The sequence below is a fragment of the Mirounga leonina genome, unplaced genomic scaffold (genome assembly GCF_011800145.1).
Source record: "Mirounga leonina isolate KUSES-001 unplaced genomic scaffold, KU_Mleo_1.0 Mir_173, whole genome shotgun sequence".
Taxonomy (NCBI): domain Eukaryota; kingdom Metazoa; phylum Chordata; class Mammalia; order Carnivora; family Phocidae; genus Mirounga; species Mirounga leonina.
The window spans coordinates 55,100,138-55,120,104 of record NW_023270447.1 but is presented as its reverse complement, the minus strand read 5'-3'; the positions used below and the strand labels follow the sequence as shown (position 1 = coordinate 55,120,104).

The 19,967-nt window shown below is 35.2% G+C and overlaps 1 protein-coding gene across 1 annotated transcript in view; it reads right to left on the bottom strand.

Moving 5' to 3' along the window:
* Nucleotides 1-19,967, bottom strand: part of LOC118019441 (cytosolic carboxypeptidase 6-like) — a 273,414-nt gene that overhangs the window by 144,947 nt on the left and 108,500 nt on the right. The window contains exon 2 of the mRNA XM_035018603.1: nucleotides 9,891-10,013. Within this exon, the coding sequence (XP_034874494.1) occupies nucleotides 9,891-10,013 (123 nt within the window). The remainder of the gene's footprint in view (nucleotides 1-9,890; nucleotides 10,014-19,967) is intronic.

Sequence of the window (19,967 nt, the reverse complement as noted above, 5' to 3'; positions counted from 1 at the left end):
GTGCTCCGCTGCTCTATCACTTGCTGGTAGTGGCTGACAGAGGCTCCCTCCCTGTGCCATCTATCTTCCCGAATATCACCTCAGATTCACTTCTCCGCGCGTCCTACCTTACACAAAGTGGTCACTTTTCTGTTCAGAGAATTGCTGCTATTCTTTTCTTCAATCTCCTGTTGAGTTCGTAAGTGTTCAGAATGGTTTGATTCCTATCTAGCTGAATTCCTGGGACCAGACTAAATTTAGGTCTCCAACTCCTCTACCGTCTTGCTCCTCCCCCATAAGCTCTATTTTTAAATGTAAAAATCTGGTCAAGAACACAACTCACCTACCAAGATGGCATAAAATAACTAAGCATGACCTTGCTCAGGAAATTACTAGATGGACAACACTTTGAGCCACCAGGGTTAACTCAGACCATTAAAGAGCTTCCCCTGAAGTTCAGCAAATCTTGGCAACTACTATGGCCCTGGGCTATGAGAAGCAATAGAGAGTGAGTTGAAAATCCAGCCCCTCCATTTACAGGAACTTCAAAGAATTACAGAGCGAAATTTCTCGCCTTCAACCAAAGCCTGAACCAATCAGGCATGATTGAGTATAAGAGCCCAAGCCAGGTAATCCAATAAAAGGAATGCATTACAGGAAACCTGGGCAGCATAGATATTTTAACAATATTTATTGTTCCAATCCATGAGCATGGGATGTTTTTCCATTTCTTTGTGTCTTCCTCAATTTCTTTCATAAATGTTCTGTAGTTTTTCGAGTACAGATCCTTTACCTCTTTGGTTAGGTTCATTCTTAGGTATCTCATGGTTTTTGGTGCAACTGTAAATGGGATTGATTCCTTAGGCAATCTACACATTCAATGTAATCCCTATCAAAATCCCATCAACAATTTTCACAGAGCTGGAACAAATAATCCTAAAATTTGTATGGAATCAGAAAAGACCACGAATAGCCACAGGAATGTCAAAAAATAAAACCAAAGCTGGTGGAATCACAATGCTAGATTTCAAGTTCTATTACAAAACTGAAATCATCAGATGGTATGGTACTGACACAAAAACAGACACATGGATCAATGGAACAGAATAGAGAACCCAGAAATGGACTCTCAACTCTATGGTGAATAATCTTCGACAAAGCAGGAAAGAATATCCAATAGAAAAAAGAAAATCTCTTCAATAAATGGTGCTGGAAAAATTGGACAGCCACATATAGAAGAATGAACCTAGACCATTTTCTTTCATCATACACAAAGATAAACTCAAAATGGATGAAAGACTTAAATGTGAGACAGGAATCCATCAAAATCCTTGAGGAGAACACAGACAGCAAACTCTTCGACCTCAGCCGCAGCAACTTCTTGCTTGACATGTCTCCAAAGGCAAGGGAAACAAAAGCAAAAGTGAACTACTGGGACTTCATCAAGATATAAAGCTTCTGCATAGCAAAGGAAACAGTCAACAAAATTAGAAGGCAACGTATGGAATGGGAGAAGATATTTGCAAATGACATATCAGATAAAGGGCTAATATCCAAAATCTATAAAGAACTTATCAAACTCAACACCCAAAAAACAAATAATCCAGTCAAGAAATGGGCAGAAGACATGAACAGACATTTTCCAAAGAAGACATCCAAATGGCCAACAGACACATGAAAAAATACTACATATCACTAGGCATCAGGGAAATACAAACAAAAACCACAATGAGATACCACCACACACCAGTCAGAATGGCTAAAATTAACAAAACAGGAAAGAATAAATGTTGGCAAGGATGCAGAGAAAGGGGAACCCTCTTACACTGTTGTGGGAAGGCAAGCTGGTGCAGCCACTCTGGAAAAGAGTATGGAGGTTCCTCAAGAAGTTAAAAATAGAGCTACCCTATGACCCAGCAGTTACACTACTAGATATGTACCCCAAAGATACAAATGTAGTGATCCGAAGGAGCACCTGCACCTCAATGTTCATAGCAGCTATGTCCATAATAGCCAAACTGTGGGAAGGGCCAAGATGTCCATCGACAGATAAATGGATAAAGAAGATGTGATATATATATACAATGGAATATTACTCAGCCGTCAGAAAGGATGAATACTTACCATTTACACTGACATGGATGGAACTGGAGAGTAATATGCTGAGCGAAATAAGTAAATCAGAGAAAGACAATTACCATATGGTTTCACTCATATGAGAAATATAAGAAACAGGACAGAGGACTGTAGGGGAAGGGAGGGAAAGCAGAATGGGAAGTCATCTGAGAGGGAGAAAAACCATGAGAGACTCTTAACTATAGGAAACAAATTGAGGGTTGCTGGAGGGGAGATGGGTGAAGAAGTGGGATATTTGGGTGATGGGCATTAAAGGAGGTCATGTGATGTGAGAACTGCGTATTATAGGAACCTGATAAATTATTGAATACTATTTCTGAAACTAATGATGTATATAAGTTGGCTAACTGAATTTAAATTTTTAAAAAAGGAAACCAGTTGCAGAAGTTTTGGGAGAGCTGAAAGGTCAAACAGGTGAAAGTAGGGCAACACAGAAATTAACAATAGCAGGAAGTCTCTCCTGTACCCACGGATAAAGGGCAAAGGCAAGAGGTGGTGATATCCTGAGAGTCAGGGCAATCCAACAAAGTTGGGATCACAAGGAAGGGGCTATCTGGCAAAACCATGAAGGAAATATAGCCACTGCTGGAGATGCTGCCCAAAATAAAAAAGGGAGAAATATCCAGACTTGTCCCTTCTACCTGCCCTTCAATCTCTTGCTACAATTTACTATTAGCTGAACCTAGCCAGAATCCAGATAACAAGGGAGCCTCGGAAGTGCAATTTTCAGGGGATTGGCCCCGACAATAAGAAGAATGGGCAAAGGATGAGAAATGAAACAAACTGCCAACAGGTGGCCTGCACAAAATATCCTCATACCTTCAAAAGGCAAGTCTATCTGAAAGCTATATGACAACCCAGAATTTGTATGGATTTTTCAATACTGCAGTATACTATCGAAGCACAATTATTTTATGGAGAATGAAGCATAAAAACACAGACAACATTCTAGTTTTGCTAACTAATGTAATTTTAAATTTTTTGTTTGCAAATGGAAATCAATAATAATAGAAAATTTTTTTCTTTTTTTTTTTTAAGATTTTATTTATTTATTTGACAGAGAGAGACACAGCAAGAGAGGGAACACAAGCAGGGGTAGTGGGAGAGGGAGAAGCAGGCTTCCCGTGGAGCAGGGAGCCCAATGTGGGACTCGATCCCAGGACCCTGGGATCATGACCTGAGCTGAAAGCAGACGCTTAATGACTGCGCCACCCAGGCACCCCAATAAGAGAAAATTTTTAAACATTCTAATTGAAAATGTATCATTTGGCTATCACTTGAAAAAGTATTTATGTCTTAGATTTTAACTAATATATATGTATAATCATTCAAGTAGTAACTTAAATCTTCACTGAAAAGAGGAGAGCTATAAACCAACTCAATGAACCATATTTAATCAAGTGATATGTGTCCGCTTTTTTGAAGTTATTTTGCTACTAAAGCATAGAGGGTGTTTTATGTGTACTGGAAGTCCCCTTCAAAATATTGTCTAGATAATATAAAAAGAGCAGTTGAAAGATGTGCAAATAAGATTTTATTAAACATACTTCATACTTCTTCACCTGTTGTTTCCGAGGCCCTTAGGTTCAGTAATGTTACTACAGGAAATGTCATCATTCTTAGAGGAAAGTTATTTGGGAATGAAATGTTTTACTTCTTCCTCAAAGAGAAGGCAGACAAAATAAGAAAGAGAAAAATATACATGTAGATACATAACCATATATATGTAGAAATAATTCAGTAAAGAGGTCAGAAATTTAAAAAGCAAATGAAAACCCTGCAATAACAAAAGTTCAGCTTTGTTTCAATTATGAGTCAGAAACAAATAACAGAATTAAATTATTCAACAACAGTTTCATAGCTGCCAGTATCTCTCCAACAGAATTTCTAGACATAGTGAAACACTTTATGTTACATAACCATGCTGTTTTCTCCAAAATGTGCTATTTTTTTTCTCTCTAAAAGAGATAATGGCCTTGTAAGGTGGCACAACTGCCCAGCAAAGCATGAATTACCCAGAGTATCTCTCTCTCTTCAAATCCCTATCTAAATGTACAACTTCTACCTAAGTCCTTATATCAGGGTATGATCCTGGGGGGAACCCAATCTAAGGTTCCTATGTTGTAGGGTTGTTCTAAGGATTGGTAATAACACATATAAATATACCCACAAAAGTGCCTGGCACATTTTAGCACTCTTGAAATGATATTATACATGTGCCAAAATTATTACCTGAAGTTGATAGGCATATATTGTGCTGTCTCTTTTATATATCAACTTTTTTGCATAATAGTTCTGCAATATAAATACTTGTTTTCCTAATTTTACAGATAAGTCAAAGTTAATACATGAAACGAGATCTGTCTGCAACCAAAACCTGTATTTTTGGCATTATACTATACTGCTATTAAAAAAAATTTAGCTAACATAGGCCCTTCCAGATTCATGCTCATTGTCACAAATAGATTTAGTTCTCTCTTTGTTAGCTGAATAATATTCCTCTGTATATATGTGTGTGTGTGTGTGTGTGCGCATGGCATGTGTGTCACATTTTCTTTGTCCATTCATATATGGAAGGACATTTTTGTTATTTCAATATTTTGGTTATTTTGAATAATGCTGCAATAAAATCAATTTCAAACAAACAGGAAATAGAAAGGTGGTTGCCAGAACCTGGGGGGAAGGGGAAATGGGATGATGTAACTGAAAAGGTACAAATTTTCAGTTATATGAATAAGTTCTGAGGATCTAACATACGTACACCATGGTGACTATAGTTATTAATACAGTATAGTATACTTGAAAGTTGATAAAAGTACATCTTAAGGGTTTTTACCACATAGAAAAGTTAACTATGGTAATTACGTGAGGTGATAGACGTGTTAATTATCTTAATCTTGGCAGTTACTCTATATCATATATATATCTGATATATATGTATATATATCAGACCATCACATTGGACACTTTAAATAAATACAATTATATTTGTCAACTTTCATCAAAAAGTTAAAAAGAAAAAATATATCAACCATTTGGATGTCTAAAAAAAAAGAGAAAAAGTGAGATATTAGGCTAAAACCCAAAATCTCTATTGTATTCATGGCACATTTTCATACTGTGCCAAGAGTAAAGACTATTTTCTTTCAAAGGAAATAAAATATTAATGTTCAAAGATTACACAAATAAATGTGTAAAATTCCACTGCAGAAATTAAAAATAAAAGTTTTAAGTTTTTATTTCCATCATTTTGAAATGGTACATAAACAACTGAACTATATCTTTATTTCACTGACCCTTTTTCATGCCATAGTAATTTAAATATCATATTAAGTCTCTGAGGTTAACTAATTAATTTGTAGTGTAAATTATATTGTTCTTCTCATATTCAATATACACACACTCATATCAATCATAAAACAATACTCATATTGCATATAATGGCCAAACAGTATTTATTTGGATGGCTTATTTTCAAACAAGTAGACAATTTTTTATTTTTCTTATCACAAAACCTATAATATCATATCTTACTATATATCTATATATTCCTATATATCTTGTAACTTAATGAGAAATTTTCAACAATATATCTATTATTTATATGTCATAAACTGACCTATAATAAGGTAATATATATATATAATGGTTAAAAGTATGGCCTTTTGAGCCAGGCAATCCTCAGTTTCAAAGTCAGCTACACCTCTGTCAGTCATGCAATTCAAGGGAGATAACTTTACATCTCTGAGCATTAGTTGCCTCACCTACATAGAGACATATAGTATCTCAGAAGATTTCTGTATTAAATGAGGTAAACTATGTATATCATTCATCATAGTGTCTGATGAGCAATAAATTAATTGGTTTTTATTGGTTTTTCTTCTTAATGTTCTTGCTGCTACTAATGTTAAATTTTTATCTAAATGTAAAAATATTTTATTTATCTTAAAATCTCACTTTATGAAAACCATTTTGTTCACTATCTATCCTCCCTACATTTATTGAGCTCCTTGTTATATGACTGATAGTACACTAGGCACTGGAGAACCAAATAAGAAACCATCCCTGATTTCAAGGTTTCAGTGAAAAGGAAAAAGAAAGAAATATAATAAAGGCTAGCATATAAGAGCCTAAGAGGTAGGTGGAGACAGCCAAACTTGCCTGAGAGGTATTGTTTCTCAGAAGAAGAAATGCTGGGCTGAGTCTGAATTAACATTTTACCAGGAAGAGAAAGGAATCTAGGTCACAGAGAAAACAGTATCTACAAACACAAGGAGGTTTGAGAAAAGTTGGTAGACTGGGGGACAGCAAGCAATTATTCATGAGAACTAGAAGAAAGTTAATCTCTCCCTACCTTTCTATTGCTCAAATTACTTCATTCAACAAATAAATACAGTATTAATTTAGAGCTAATTTCATAAGCACTCTGCTTGGTTCTTTGGGAAAACAGGGATTAATCAGATTCAGATTCCGTCCTGAAGCAGGTAAAGTGTAGTAGAAGAGAACAAAGTTTTTAAAACTCATGAAAAGTGTCAGGTATCTATAGAAGGATAAAGTTAGGGTTGTCTTGCTGTTTTTCCAAGGGAAATATTACTTATACAGAAGGAGGTATGGAAAAAACAGACCAGGGATTCATTGGAGAGTTCATATTTGACCTGCAGAACTTATTTCTCATGAGAAAAACAGATTATCCCCCAGTTCAGGGCCAAGCAATATACAAAGCACTTTACATATTCTACAATTCAGAAAGAAAAAAATACTTATGGGAGCCTATCTTAAGGCAATATACTCCATCCACATGAAAAAACATTTCCCAATCATTGAATCTCTTAACCACCTAACTCTTCTGTAAGTTTGGATGCACCGACAGAATCCTGTTCAACACATCAGGCAGCCACAGTCAGTAGCTCAGAGTTAGCACATAAGAGAATACCCCTGTGACTTTTCTGTTTTAAATAATCTAAAATAAATCCCTGAATTCAAATTAGATCAGATGAAAGCTGCATATGTCAAACAAATTGTTTCAAGTGCCAACTAAATTGCTTTCACTAAGATGCCCTTTAGCATTATGCCCTCAGTCTACAATAAAGGATGTCACAAAACACACTCCTATAAAATATATTGTTATAAACACCATAGGGATATTATTGAGGATGATATTCATCACATTTCAGTGTCTACTTTAGGAAACCTAATAGGAAGAATTTCTATAAGATCTCAATATTTGGTTTATTTTTATCTTATGGACGTTGTTTTTCTCTTGGCACTGGCTACCAGAAAACTCTCAGTTAAATTTATTACCTACCTATAGCAAATTTATGGGAACTCATAGCATGCATTTTATGTACCCATCCAGCTGAATTTTCTTTTGCTATTTCCTCTTTCTGAGATTTTCTCACTTATTTATTTTTTAAATATTATTATTTGGTATATATTTTGGTAAGATGTTTTAATTTTTTAAACAATGAAATACAATTTTTTTTTTCTTTAAGATGTAAGGTAGGCATCATTCCCCATTAAACGATGAGGAAACTATGGCTGTTTTCAAGTAAGGATTTAAATTTTAGCCTGACTCCAAAGGGTATCCACTTAAGCACTCTACTATTACTGCAAGGTTTATGCACTACTAGCACAGATACAATTGATATAAACCAATTGTTCATACACTGTTGGACAAATATGCATTATTATTTTGGATACTATATGGTCAAATGGAGTAATTTCTTCTACTGAGCTTTTCAGTAAACGATGGGAAAAAATAACTAAGGTTAAGGAAAATATGATCTAAGAAAGAAATCCGGATTATTTCAGACTGTAAGTAAACCAAAACAACACATGATCTTTAAAAGAATAATTCCAACCCTTATACAGTTGTTTTATTATAAAGAGCCTTCCTCTCTTTATCTGAGGTAAAAAGAATTCAAAAGATATTTTCTAAATACCAAATACATCCCAGACAAGGCAATAACGCAAAATTCAAGAAAAGTAGAAGAAATTGTTCTTAAGTATGTGGACAGTGTTCAGGTCTGAATGGAAGAACAATGCTATAGTACGAATTATGAGTTGAATTATGTCCCCCAAAATTCATATCAAAGTCCAAACACCTGGTGGGGGGTGGGAGGGATGGGGTGGCCGGGTGATAGACACTGGGGAGGGTATGTGCTATGGTGAGCGCTGTGAATTGTTTAAGACTGTTGAATCACAAACCTGTACCTCTGAAACAAATAATACATTATATGCTAAAAAAAAAAAAAAAGAAGAAGAAGAAGAAGAAGAAGATAGCAGGAAGGGAAAAATGAAGGGGGGGAAATCGGAAGGGGAGACGAACCATGAGAGACTATGGACTCTGAGAAACAAACTGAGGGTTCTAGAGGGGAGGGGGGTGGGGGATGGATTAGCCTGCGGATGGGTATTAAAGAGGGCACGTACTGAATGGAGCACTGGGTGTTATACGCAAACAATAAATCATGGAAGACTACATCAAAAACTAATGATGTAATGTATGGTGATTAACATAACATAATAAAAAAAAAAGTCCAAACACCCAATACCTCAGAATGTGACCTCACTAGGAAATAGCGTCTCTACAAAGGTAATCAAGTTAAAATGTGGTCATTAGAGTGGCCCCTGATCCAATATGACTGGCAGCCTCATAAAGAGGGAATATTTAGAGAAAGCCATGCATTCAGGGAGAATGCCAAGTGAAGATGAAGGCAGGGATCGGGGTGATGATTCTACAAACCAAAGAATACCAAAGACTGCTAGCAAATCACCAGAAGCTAGACAAAAGACATGGAATATATTCTTCACAATCCTTAGAAGGAACCAACCCTACTGATGCCTTGATCTCAGATTTCCAGAACTATTAGATAATAAATTTCTGTTGTTTAAGCCACACATTTGCGGTTCTTTGTTATGGCAGCTGAAGCAAACTAAAATAGCATGGAATAAACCAGGAGAAAAATCTTACATAAACAAGTTTACAATTGTTGATAAACAACCAATGTTCTTAGGGTTCAGAGAAGTGTCACATAACTGACACTGCCATGTCCCTCCAATCAATGACATACACGCATGCACACACACACATTATGAAAACCAAAAATAATCAACAATTATTTATAAAACAAAATTATGTTTACCTCTCTCATTAAAATTTTCAAAATATTCTGAATATGTACTATGTGCCATTCAGAGTATGAGGTTCGGGGCACAAAAAAGTTAACAAGATCCAATCCCTACTGGATGGGAATTTATAATCAAGTTTCAATCTTCCCATTCAAAATACCCACAGCATTTGATGATTGTGATGCAATATTACTTTTGCTGTGTGGTTTGTGTTCAACTGAATCTGTTCCCTAATCATTTCTTTATACGAAGACCTCTCAGACAAAGATTAAGTTCTGTGAGCATGTCATGCAGAACCAGGTACATGATAAACATTCAATAATTAATGATTTATCATATAGTCAAATTATATCTATTTTATCCCAAAAGAAATAATATCTGAAGTTATTTAATAAAATATAAGGTGCTATATCAATGCTCATTAATATTACCATTAAACCATTAAATAATCACTTATACCAACAAAAACATAGCATTTCCTTTTCAAGTAGTTCCAAGTTAATTCTTTGAAAATTGGTTTTTCCCTGACAACTTAGTCCATTATGATGAAATATTAAATGGGTTGAATCACACTGAATGGTCAGATGAATTGGGATTTTGAAACAATCTAAGACAAATTCAAAAGCAATGGTCTTCAATACACTCACCACTTTCAAAGCAAGCATCAAAGATAAGATGTCCTTTCTTGGACTGTCCACTGTATCCAGACGGAAGCACCATATATTTGCTCACATTCCCTCCGATGGCATCATCATTTCCCATATCATTGCCTATTTTTTAAAAAAAGGCTCATGTTTAACAGAAATCAAAATATATTTAAGAATATAAATCCAATAAGATTTTTATTATCAATTTTCCCCCTCCCTTGTCATTTATTGCTTATCAAACAGTAAGAAATGAACTGCATAATGTTGTAGAGTAGAAACAAGATACATTCTGGAATCAGAAACATAAGGTCTGAAATCTCACCTCTACTAAATATTAATTCTGTGATACAAAGCAATCAACTTAATCCCCTTAAGCCTCAGTTTTTCTCATCCATAATTAAGGAATGGCAAAACCAATCCTTCAAAATTATGAGAATTAGATATGAAAGTATCTAGCACGACTACTAAAACCCAAAAGATGTTCATTAAATTGCACCAAGTATTTAATAAGTAGTTAATATATTTAAATCCTCAGAAATGTTCATTTAGGGGAGCCTGGGTGACTCAGCTGAGCATCTGCCTTTGGCTCAGGTCATGATCCCAGGGTCCTGGGATTGAGCGCTGCATCAAGCTTCCTGCTCAGTGGGGAGTCTGCTTGTCCCTAACCCTCTGCCTCTCCCCTCCCAACCCGTGCGTTCTCTCTCTCTCACTCTCTCTTGCATGGGTGCTCTCTCTCTCTTTCTCAAATAAATAAAATCTTAAAAAAAAAAAAAGAACTGTTTAGTTAATTATTTTAATTCAAATAAAACAATAATTATATAACTAGCATTATAACTTCCTAATGTTCCACAACCAGAAATAATTTGAGAACTACTGAATTAACATAGACGTTATATTACACTGTTGGTGGGAATGCAAGCTGGAACAGCCACTCTGGAAAATAGTATGGAGATTCCTCAAAAAGTTGAAAATAAAGCTACCCTATGACCCAGCAGTTGCACTACTAGGTATTTACCCCCAAGATACAAACGTGGTGTTCCGAAGGGGCACCTGCACTCCAATGTTCATAGCAGCAAAGTCCACAATAGCCAAACTGTAGAAAGAGCCAAGATGTCCATCAACAGATGAATGGATAAAGAAGATGTGGTATATATATATACAATGGAATATTACTCAGCCATCAGAAAGGATGAATACTTATGATTTACATTGACATGGACGGAACTGGAGGGTAATATGCTAAGTGAAATAAGTCAGTCACAGAAAGACAATTATCATATAGTTTCACTCATATGTGGAATATAAGAAACCATGCAGAGGATCATAGGGGAAGGGAGGGAAACTGAATGGGAAGTCATCAGAGAGGGAGAAAAACCATGAGAGACTCCTAACTATAGGAAACAAACTGAGGGTTGCTGGAGGGGAGGTGGGGGGGGGATGGGGTTATTGGGTGATGAGTATTAAGGAGGTCACATGATGTGATAAGCATTGAGTGTTATACGCAACTGATGAATTACTGAACACTACATCTGAAAGTAATGATGTACTATATGTTGGCTAATTGAATTTAAATTAAAAAAAAAGAAGTTATATTTCTTAATAGGAACTTTAATTTTTTTTATTTTAGAAGTTTCACTTCTAGTTGGATGTATAAAGTTGAAAAAAATCATTGCTTCCACCTTAATAAGATATATCCCAGCAAAGAACAAAATCGTAACTTATAAAAATCTATCAGAAAATGGAAATTGCAGGGCAACAATAATCTGATACCCAAGGAAAGTCAGGCCCCACCAAAAAAGGACGGAAGCAAGCACTTTATGGCAGAGCACAGGAGAAAGAAATGCTTGGTGCCATACAAGTGAATAAAAAGAATTAAGCTAAAAAATTTTTTTAACTATTAAAAATCAAGTATAGGGGGCGCCTGGGTGGCTCAGTTGGTTGAGCGACTGCCTTCGGCTCAGGTCATGATCCTGGAGTCCCGGGATCGAGTCCCGCATCGGGCTCCCTGCTCGGCGGGGAGTCTGCTTCTCCCTCTGACCCTCCTCCCTCTCATGCTCTCTGTCTCTCATTCTCTCTGTCTCAAATAAATAAATAAAATCTTTAAAAAAAAAATCAAGTATAGGAAATAGGAGACTATAGAATCTCTGAGAGTCATAGACACAAAGGGAATTCACACTCACTGGCAGACTCTTCTGTACATGCCTCCATCAGATATTTAGGAGAAAGATTAGTGGCAGGGCAGAAAAATAAAAAATGCCTTTCATTGTAATGCAGGAATGGAGAAGGGGATGGGCTTCTGTTATAGAAAAGGCATGAAACCCCACCAATATCCTTTTCCCTTATGGAGAAGAAAAAGACCTTAAGCCACTAGGGGATAAATAGCAAGCCTTAAAACCCCAGTGCACAAATAAGACTCCAAACAGGAGGAGGAACACCAAAAGAAAATATCCTCTATACCTGGAGGAGGGGAAGAAAAGACTGTCTCACACAAGACCCATCAATGATTCAAGGCAGAGATGAAAAGAGGGTAGATGGGATCATTGAAAAAACTCCACCCCAAGATCACAGCATATAGGATCTTCCTAAGGTTAGGTCCTGGTCTTAGGCTAGACCAAGACAACAGAAATACTCTTGCTCCCTCAATTCTAAAATAGCAAGCACTAAAAAACACCTGTCATCTACTGCTAGAGATGAGACAAAAGCATGGAAATAAACCCTGTCTGTGTCAGGAATACCCAGCAAAGGACAAAAGTTTAGGGTGGATGAATGAGGAAAAACTCTCAATCACTCTACCCCTTTCCCTCAGGAATAAGGTAACCCTAAAGACTCCACCAAACAACTACTAGAACTGATGAATGAATTCAGTGAGGTCACAGGATACAAAATCAATATACAGAAACCTGTTGCGTTTCTATACAATATTTATAAAGTAGCAAAAAAAGAAATTAATAAAACAACCTGAATTCACAATTACACCAAAAATAATAAGATACCTAGAAATAAAATTAACCAAGGAGGTGTAAGACCTGTACTGTGAAAGCTATAAAACACTGATGAAAAAAATTAAAGATGATACAAACAAATGGAAAGATATTCCATGCTCATGCATTGGAGAAACAACTATAGTTAAAATGCCTATACTACCCAAAGTAATCTACTGATTTAATGCAATCCCTACCAAAATACCAACAACATTTTTCACAGAACTAGAACAAATAATTCTAAAATTTGTGTGAAACCACCGAACACCCTGAACAGCCAAAGCAATCTTGAAAAAGGAAAACAAAACTAGAAGTATCACAATTTCAAGATATACTGCAAAGCTGTAGTAATCAAAACAGTATGGTACTGTCACAAAAAGAGATACATAGATCAAGAGAAGAGAATAAAGAGCCCAGAAATAAATCCATGATTATTTGGTCAATTAATCTTTGACAAAGGAGGCAAGAATATGTAATGGGAAAAAGTCTCTTCAACAAAGGGGGTTAAGAAAACTGGACAACTATATATAAATGAATAAAATTGGATCACTTTCTTACACCCTACACAAAAATAAACTCAAAATGGACTTAGGACCTAAATGTGAGATCTGGAGCCATAAAAATCCTAGAAGAGAGCACAGGCAGCAATTTCTCTGACATCAGCCATAGCAACATTTTTCTAGATATGTCTCCTCAGCCATGAGAAATAAAAGCCAAAACAAACCTTTGGGACTACATCAAAATAAAAAGCTTCTACACGGCAAAGGAAATCATCAACAAAACTAAAAGTGTACTGAATGGGTAAAGATATTGGCAAATAACATATATGATAGAGGGTTAGTATTCAAAATATATAAAGAACTTATAGAACAACACCCAAAAAACAAATAATCCAATTTAAAAATGGGCACAAGACATGGATAGACATTTCTCCAAAGAAGACATAAGATAACCACCAGACACGTGAAAAGATGGCCCAACATCACTCATCACCAGGAAAATGCAAATCAAAACCACAATGAAATATCACCTCATACATGTCAGAATGGTTAAATCAAAAACACAAGAAGCAAGTGTTCACAAAGATATGGAGAAAAAGGAACCATCATGCACTGTTGGTAAGAATACAAACTGGTATGGCCACTATGGAAAACAGTATGGCAGTTCCTCAAAAATTAAAAATAGAACTACCATATGATCCAGTAATTCCTCTCCTGGGTATTTCCCCAAAGAATACAAAACACTAATTCAAAAAGATATATACATTCCTATATTTACTGCAGCATTATTTACAATGGCCAAATTATGGAAGCAACCCAAGTGTCCATCAACAAATGAATGGAAAAAGAAGATGTGATATATCTGGAATGGATAAAGAACATGTGATATATAGATATACAGATAAATAGATATATAGATTTAATAGAATATTACTCAGCCATATAAAGAATGAAATCTTACTGTTTGCAACAACATAGAGTGTATAATGCTAAGCAAAGTAAATCAGAGAAAAACGAATACCATATGATTTCACTTATATGTGGAATTTCAGAAACAAAACAAATGAATAAAGGAAAAAATAGACAAAAGAACAGACTCTTAAATACAGAGAACAAACTGATGATTACCAGAGGGAGGAAGGTTGGGGGGGGGGCGGTGGATGAAATAGCTGAAGGGGATTAAGAGTACACTTACATGATGATGAGCACTGAGTAATGTATAGAATTGTTGAATCACTATATTGTATACCTGAAACTAATATAACACTATACATTAATTATACTGGAATTTAATTTTTTAATTTTAAAAATAAATTAACTAATTAAAATGTTTTTTAAAAGTAACTCTAGAAGAATATGAAGCCAGTCATAAACTCAAGATAACCATAGCAACAATGAAACTTAACCTAGCTTAACTCTTGACTAGGTTGACATAAGCCCTCACACAAATGACCAGGAGAAGAGGTTTATCCATTCCCAGTGACAAATAGTATTTTCTATCATTGCCTACTGTTCTACACTAGAAGCCAAGTATACACAAAATTGTTGAACATACAAAAAAAATCAAGAAAAAACAACCTACTGTCTATGAAGAGCAATTAATTGAAGTAGATTCAGAAATGACTAGACACTGGAATTATCAGACAATGAATTAAAATAACTAAGACTGGGGTACCTGGGTGGCTCAGTTGGTTGAATATCCAACCTTTGGTTTCAGCTCAGGTCATAATCTCGGTGTCATGAGATGGAGCGCAGCAAGGGGCTCCGAGCTGAGCATGGAGCCTGCTTGGGAGTCTCTCTCTCTCCCTATGCTCCACCACCCACTAAAATAAACTTCAAATAAAAGTCAATAAAACTTTTTTAAAAATTAAATAAAATAATTAAGACTAATATGCTGAAGCCTCTGGTGGAAAAGGAGGACAAAATGCATGAAAAAATGGGGAACTTAAGCAGAGAGATGGAAATTACAATAATAAGCCAAAAAGACATACTAAAACTAAAAAATACACTAACAGAGATGAAGAATTTCTTTAATGTACTCATCAGTAAACTTGACACAGATGAGGAAAGAATTAGTAAACTCTAGATCAACAGAAATAAGCTGAACATAAACAGAAAGATAAAAAAAGAAAAAGAAAAATCATGGCATCCAAATTTGTAGAACAATATCAAATGATCTAACATATGTATAACTAAAATTCCAGAAGGAGATGAGAGAGAATGGGGCAGAAGAAATATGAGAAGAGATTAACACTGAAGATTTTCCACAATTAATGAAAAATATCCTGCTACAGATCCAAGAAGCACCAAGCAAAATATTTATTTTTAAAACTTTCTGTATCATATATGAAAATACAAATCACATGCAAAGAACTCAGATAAATATTACAGAATTACAGTGCACCTACTCATAACAAACTGTACAAACCAGAAGTCCAGTGGATGACATCTTTAAATTATTGAAAGAAAAACAGCTTTAAAAAAATTAATGCAGGTATTTTGAGGAAAACAAGAGATGAGAGAATTCATTATCAGCACTCTAGTATTATAAGATATGTTAAAGAAATTTCTTCTGGCCTACAGAAAATGATAACAGATACAAGCTAAGATCCACACGAAGAAATTAAAGACTCTAGAAATATTATAAATGAAGGTAAATACAAATATTCTTATCTTTAATACTCCAAGAAATAAATAACTATCTAAAGAAAAAATAGTAGCAATGTAATATGACATTATACCACAGGTAGAAGTCAAATAAATAGCAAGAATAGCACAAAAGATGGGAGGGGGGAATCGGAAGTATGATGTTTTAAGTTTCTTAAACTAAATATAAAGCTGTATAATTTGTTTGAAAGTAGATGAACTATAATAAATTAAAGATGTATACTGAAAAGCCAAACACTAAAAAAAAATGTCATGAATTAGCCAAAAGTGAAGATAAAATGAAATTAAAACAGCCAATCAATCTATAAGAAGGCAGAAAACAAAGGAGAAAGGGAACAAAGACCAGATGAATCAAACAGACAAAAACTAGCACAATATTATAGTTAATTTATCAATGTTAAATTGTATTTACTGACACTCTTCTTGGAAAGATAAAGAAATGGTTTATATGCATTATTCTCCACTTCTCTAAGAATTTTTGTTAGTTCTGTCACTATAATAATTCTGTTGAGATGGTTATCAATGTGAGGAGTGTTCTTAAAGGGAATTCTAGACATTTGTTGATGTGTTTCTTTGTTATCATAATGATGAAAGAACAGTGATGACATTTGGTTGGTGGAGAACAGAAATGCTAGATGTACTGCAAAGTAGAGGAGAGTCCAGTATAACTTTTAAATGTCCTATACAGATACTAATATATGTAAAAATCCTATTTGTAATTCTGTGAGCTTAGAATCTACCTCTGTTATATATATTTTGTATAGCTTTAATAAATACTGTTTTTTCCAAGAATACAACTAACATATAAACCAAGAAAGGATATTTTACTTGTTCATAATTTTACCCAGAAGTATTACTATTTTATTTTATTTTATTTAAGATTCTATTTATTTACTTTACAGAGACAGACACAGCAAGAGAGGAAATACAAGCAGGGGGAGTGGGAGAGGGAAAAGCAGACCTCCCGAGGAGCAGGGAGCCTGATGCGGGACTCGATGCAGGGCTCGATCCCAGGACTCTGGGATCATGACCCGAGCCGAAGGCAGACGCCCAACAACTGAGCCACCCAAGTGCACCAAACTATTACCATTTTAGAAAATCATGTCACCAAAAGCATTGCCACATACTGTATTTGATTCACAAATATAATACTCCTATATCAGTTAATATTAGTAGCAGTTGTGTTTATAGAGATTCTACACACAAATGCAAACATTAGAACTCTATTGTGTTTTCCCAATGCCTAGATATATGCATATCCCTGTTTCACCTTGTGGTAAATCCTACTCGCCCTGTAGAACTACATACAATGACATCTCCTCTGGCAAGTCTTACCTGACCCTCCTCAAAGTGATTGTTCCTCTCTGGTCCCACAGCATCTTGTTTATACCTTTCTGATAGCATTATTACCTTTTTATTATTAATTATGTGTGTCTTTTTACCCCTAGTAACTGTGGTTTCTCATCAGAAGAATCTAATGCCTTATCTTTTTATCACTACTTTCTCTACCTCTCCATCTCAAGTATAACACAATTCTTGGCACAAAGACAGTAATCTATAAATATTCACTGAATTACTAAAATACAAATTTAGGAGCTAAATTTGATTTCAGTGTTGAATATTAGTTTTTGCATGTCTGTTTAGAGCACAGGAAATATGTGATATATTTTAAATTCATCCAAAGAACAGCAAAAAAGAGAAAAGGAAAACCATAAAACAGACTCTTAACTATAGATAACAAACTGAGGGTTGATGGAAAGAAGGTGGGTGGTGGGACAGGTTAAATAGGTGATGAGTATTAAGTATTAAGGGCACATATGATGAGCACTGGGTAATGTATGTAAGTGATGAATCACTAAATTCTATTCCTGAAATGAATATTACACTATATATTAACTGGAATTTAAATAAAACTTGAAATTTAAAAAAAAAGATAGGTTCTGGCATTTCATACAAAGTATGATTCAAAGAGCAGTGGGAAGTGTCAAACTAACAACCCCACTTACCTGAAACACTATTTAGATTTTACCATAAATTTACCAATGGACATCATTGCTAATATTTGAAATGAGATATAGTCACGTACATTGCTGTAGGCACTTACTGAATGAACCATGCGGTTCTTCTGGTTTTTGATCCTTGTTAACAAATCCGGACAATAACATGTTGATCTTAAATGACAGCATAAATGTGTAACATTTTACTTACCTTTTCCAAATTTTTTATTTAAATTAAATTAATTAATATATATTATTAGTTTCAGAGGTAGAGTTCAGTGATTCATCAGTCTTAACATAATACCCAGTGCTCATTACATCACGTGCCCTCCTTAACGACCATCACCCAGTTACCCCATGCCCGACCCAGCTCCAATCCAGCAACACTCAGTTTGATTCCTATGATTAAGAGTCTCTTATGGTTTGTATTCCTCTGATTTTGTCTTGTTTTATTTTTCCCTTCCTTCCTCTATGATCCTGTTTTGTTTCTTAAATTTCACATATGAGTGAGATCATATGATAACTGTCTTTCTCTGAATGACTCTGAATGACTTTGCTTAGCATAATACCCTCTAGTTCCATCCATGTTATTACAAATGGCAAAATTACATTTTTCTGATGGCTGAGTAGTATTCCAGTGTATATATACATACCACCTCTTTTTTTTTTTTTTGGCTTAGTTTTTTTTATTATTATGTTAATCACCATACATTACATCATTAGTTTTTGATGTAGTGTTCCATGATTCATTGTTTGCTTAAAACACCCAGTGAAGTCCATATATCTGTGAAGTGCATTTGGTCCAGTGTATCATTTAAAGTCTTTATTTCCTTGTTGATCTTTTGCTTAGATGATCTATCCATTTCAGTGAGGGGGTCTTAAAGTTCCCCACTATTATTGTGTTGTTGTCGATGTGTTTCTTTGCTTTTGTTATTAATTGGCTTATATAAGTGGCTGCTCCCATGTTAGGGGCATAGATATTTACAATTGTTAGATCTCCTTCTTGGATAGACACTTTAAGTAGTATATAGTGTACTTCCTCATCTCTTATTACAGTCTTTAGTTTAAAATCTAATTTGTCTGATATAAGGATTGCCACCCCAGCTTTCTTTTGGTGTCCATTACCATGGTAAATGGTTTTCCACCCCCTCACTTTCAAGCTGGGGGTGTTTTGGGGTCTAAAATGAGTCTCTGGCAGACAGCATATCGATCGGTCTTGTTTTTTTATCCAATCTGATAGCCTGTGTCTTTTGATTAGGGCATTTAGCCCATTTACATTCAGGGTAACTATTGAAAGACAGGAATTTAGTGCCATTATATTGCCTGTAAGATGACTGTTACTGTATATTGTCTGTGTTCCTTTCTGGTCTATGTTACTTTTAGGCTCTCTCTTTGCTTAGAGGACCCCTTTCAAGATTTCTTGTAGGGCTGGTTTTGTGTTTGCAAATTCCTTTAGTTTTTGTTTGTCCTGGAAGCTTTTTATCTCTCCTTCAATTTTCAATGACAGCCTAGCTGGATATAGTATTCTTGGCTGCATATTTTTCTCATGTAGTGCTCTGAATATATCCTGCCAGTCCTTTCTGGCCTGCCAGGTCTCTGTGGATAGGTCTGTTGCCAATCTAATGTTTCTACCATTGTAGGTTACAGATCTCTTCTCCTGAGCTGCTTTCAGGATTTTCTCTTTGTCTCTGACACTCATAAGTTTTACTATAAGATGTCGGGGTGTTGACCTATTTTTATTGATTTTGAGGGGAGTTCTCTGTGCCTCCTGGATTTTGATGCCCATTTCCTTCCCCAAATTAGGGAAGTCCTCTGCTATAATTTGCTCCAATATACCTTCTGCTCCTCTCTCTCTTTCATCTTCTTCTGGGATCCGAATTATTCTAATGTTGTTTCATCTTATGGTATCGCTTATCTCTCGAATTCTGCCCT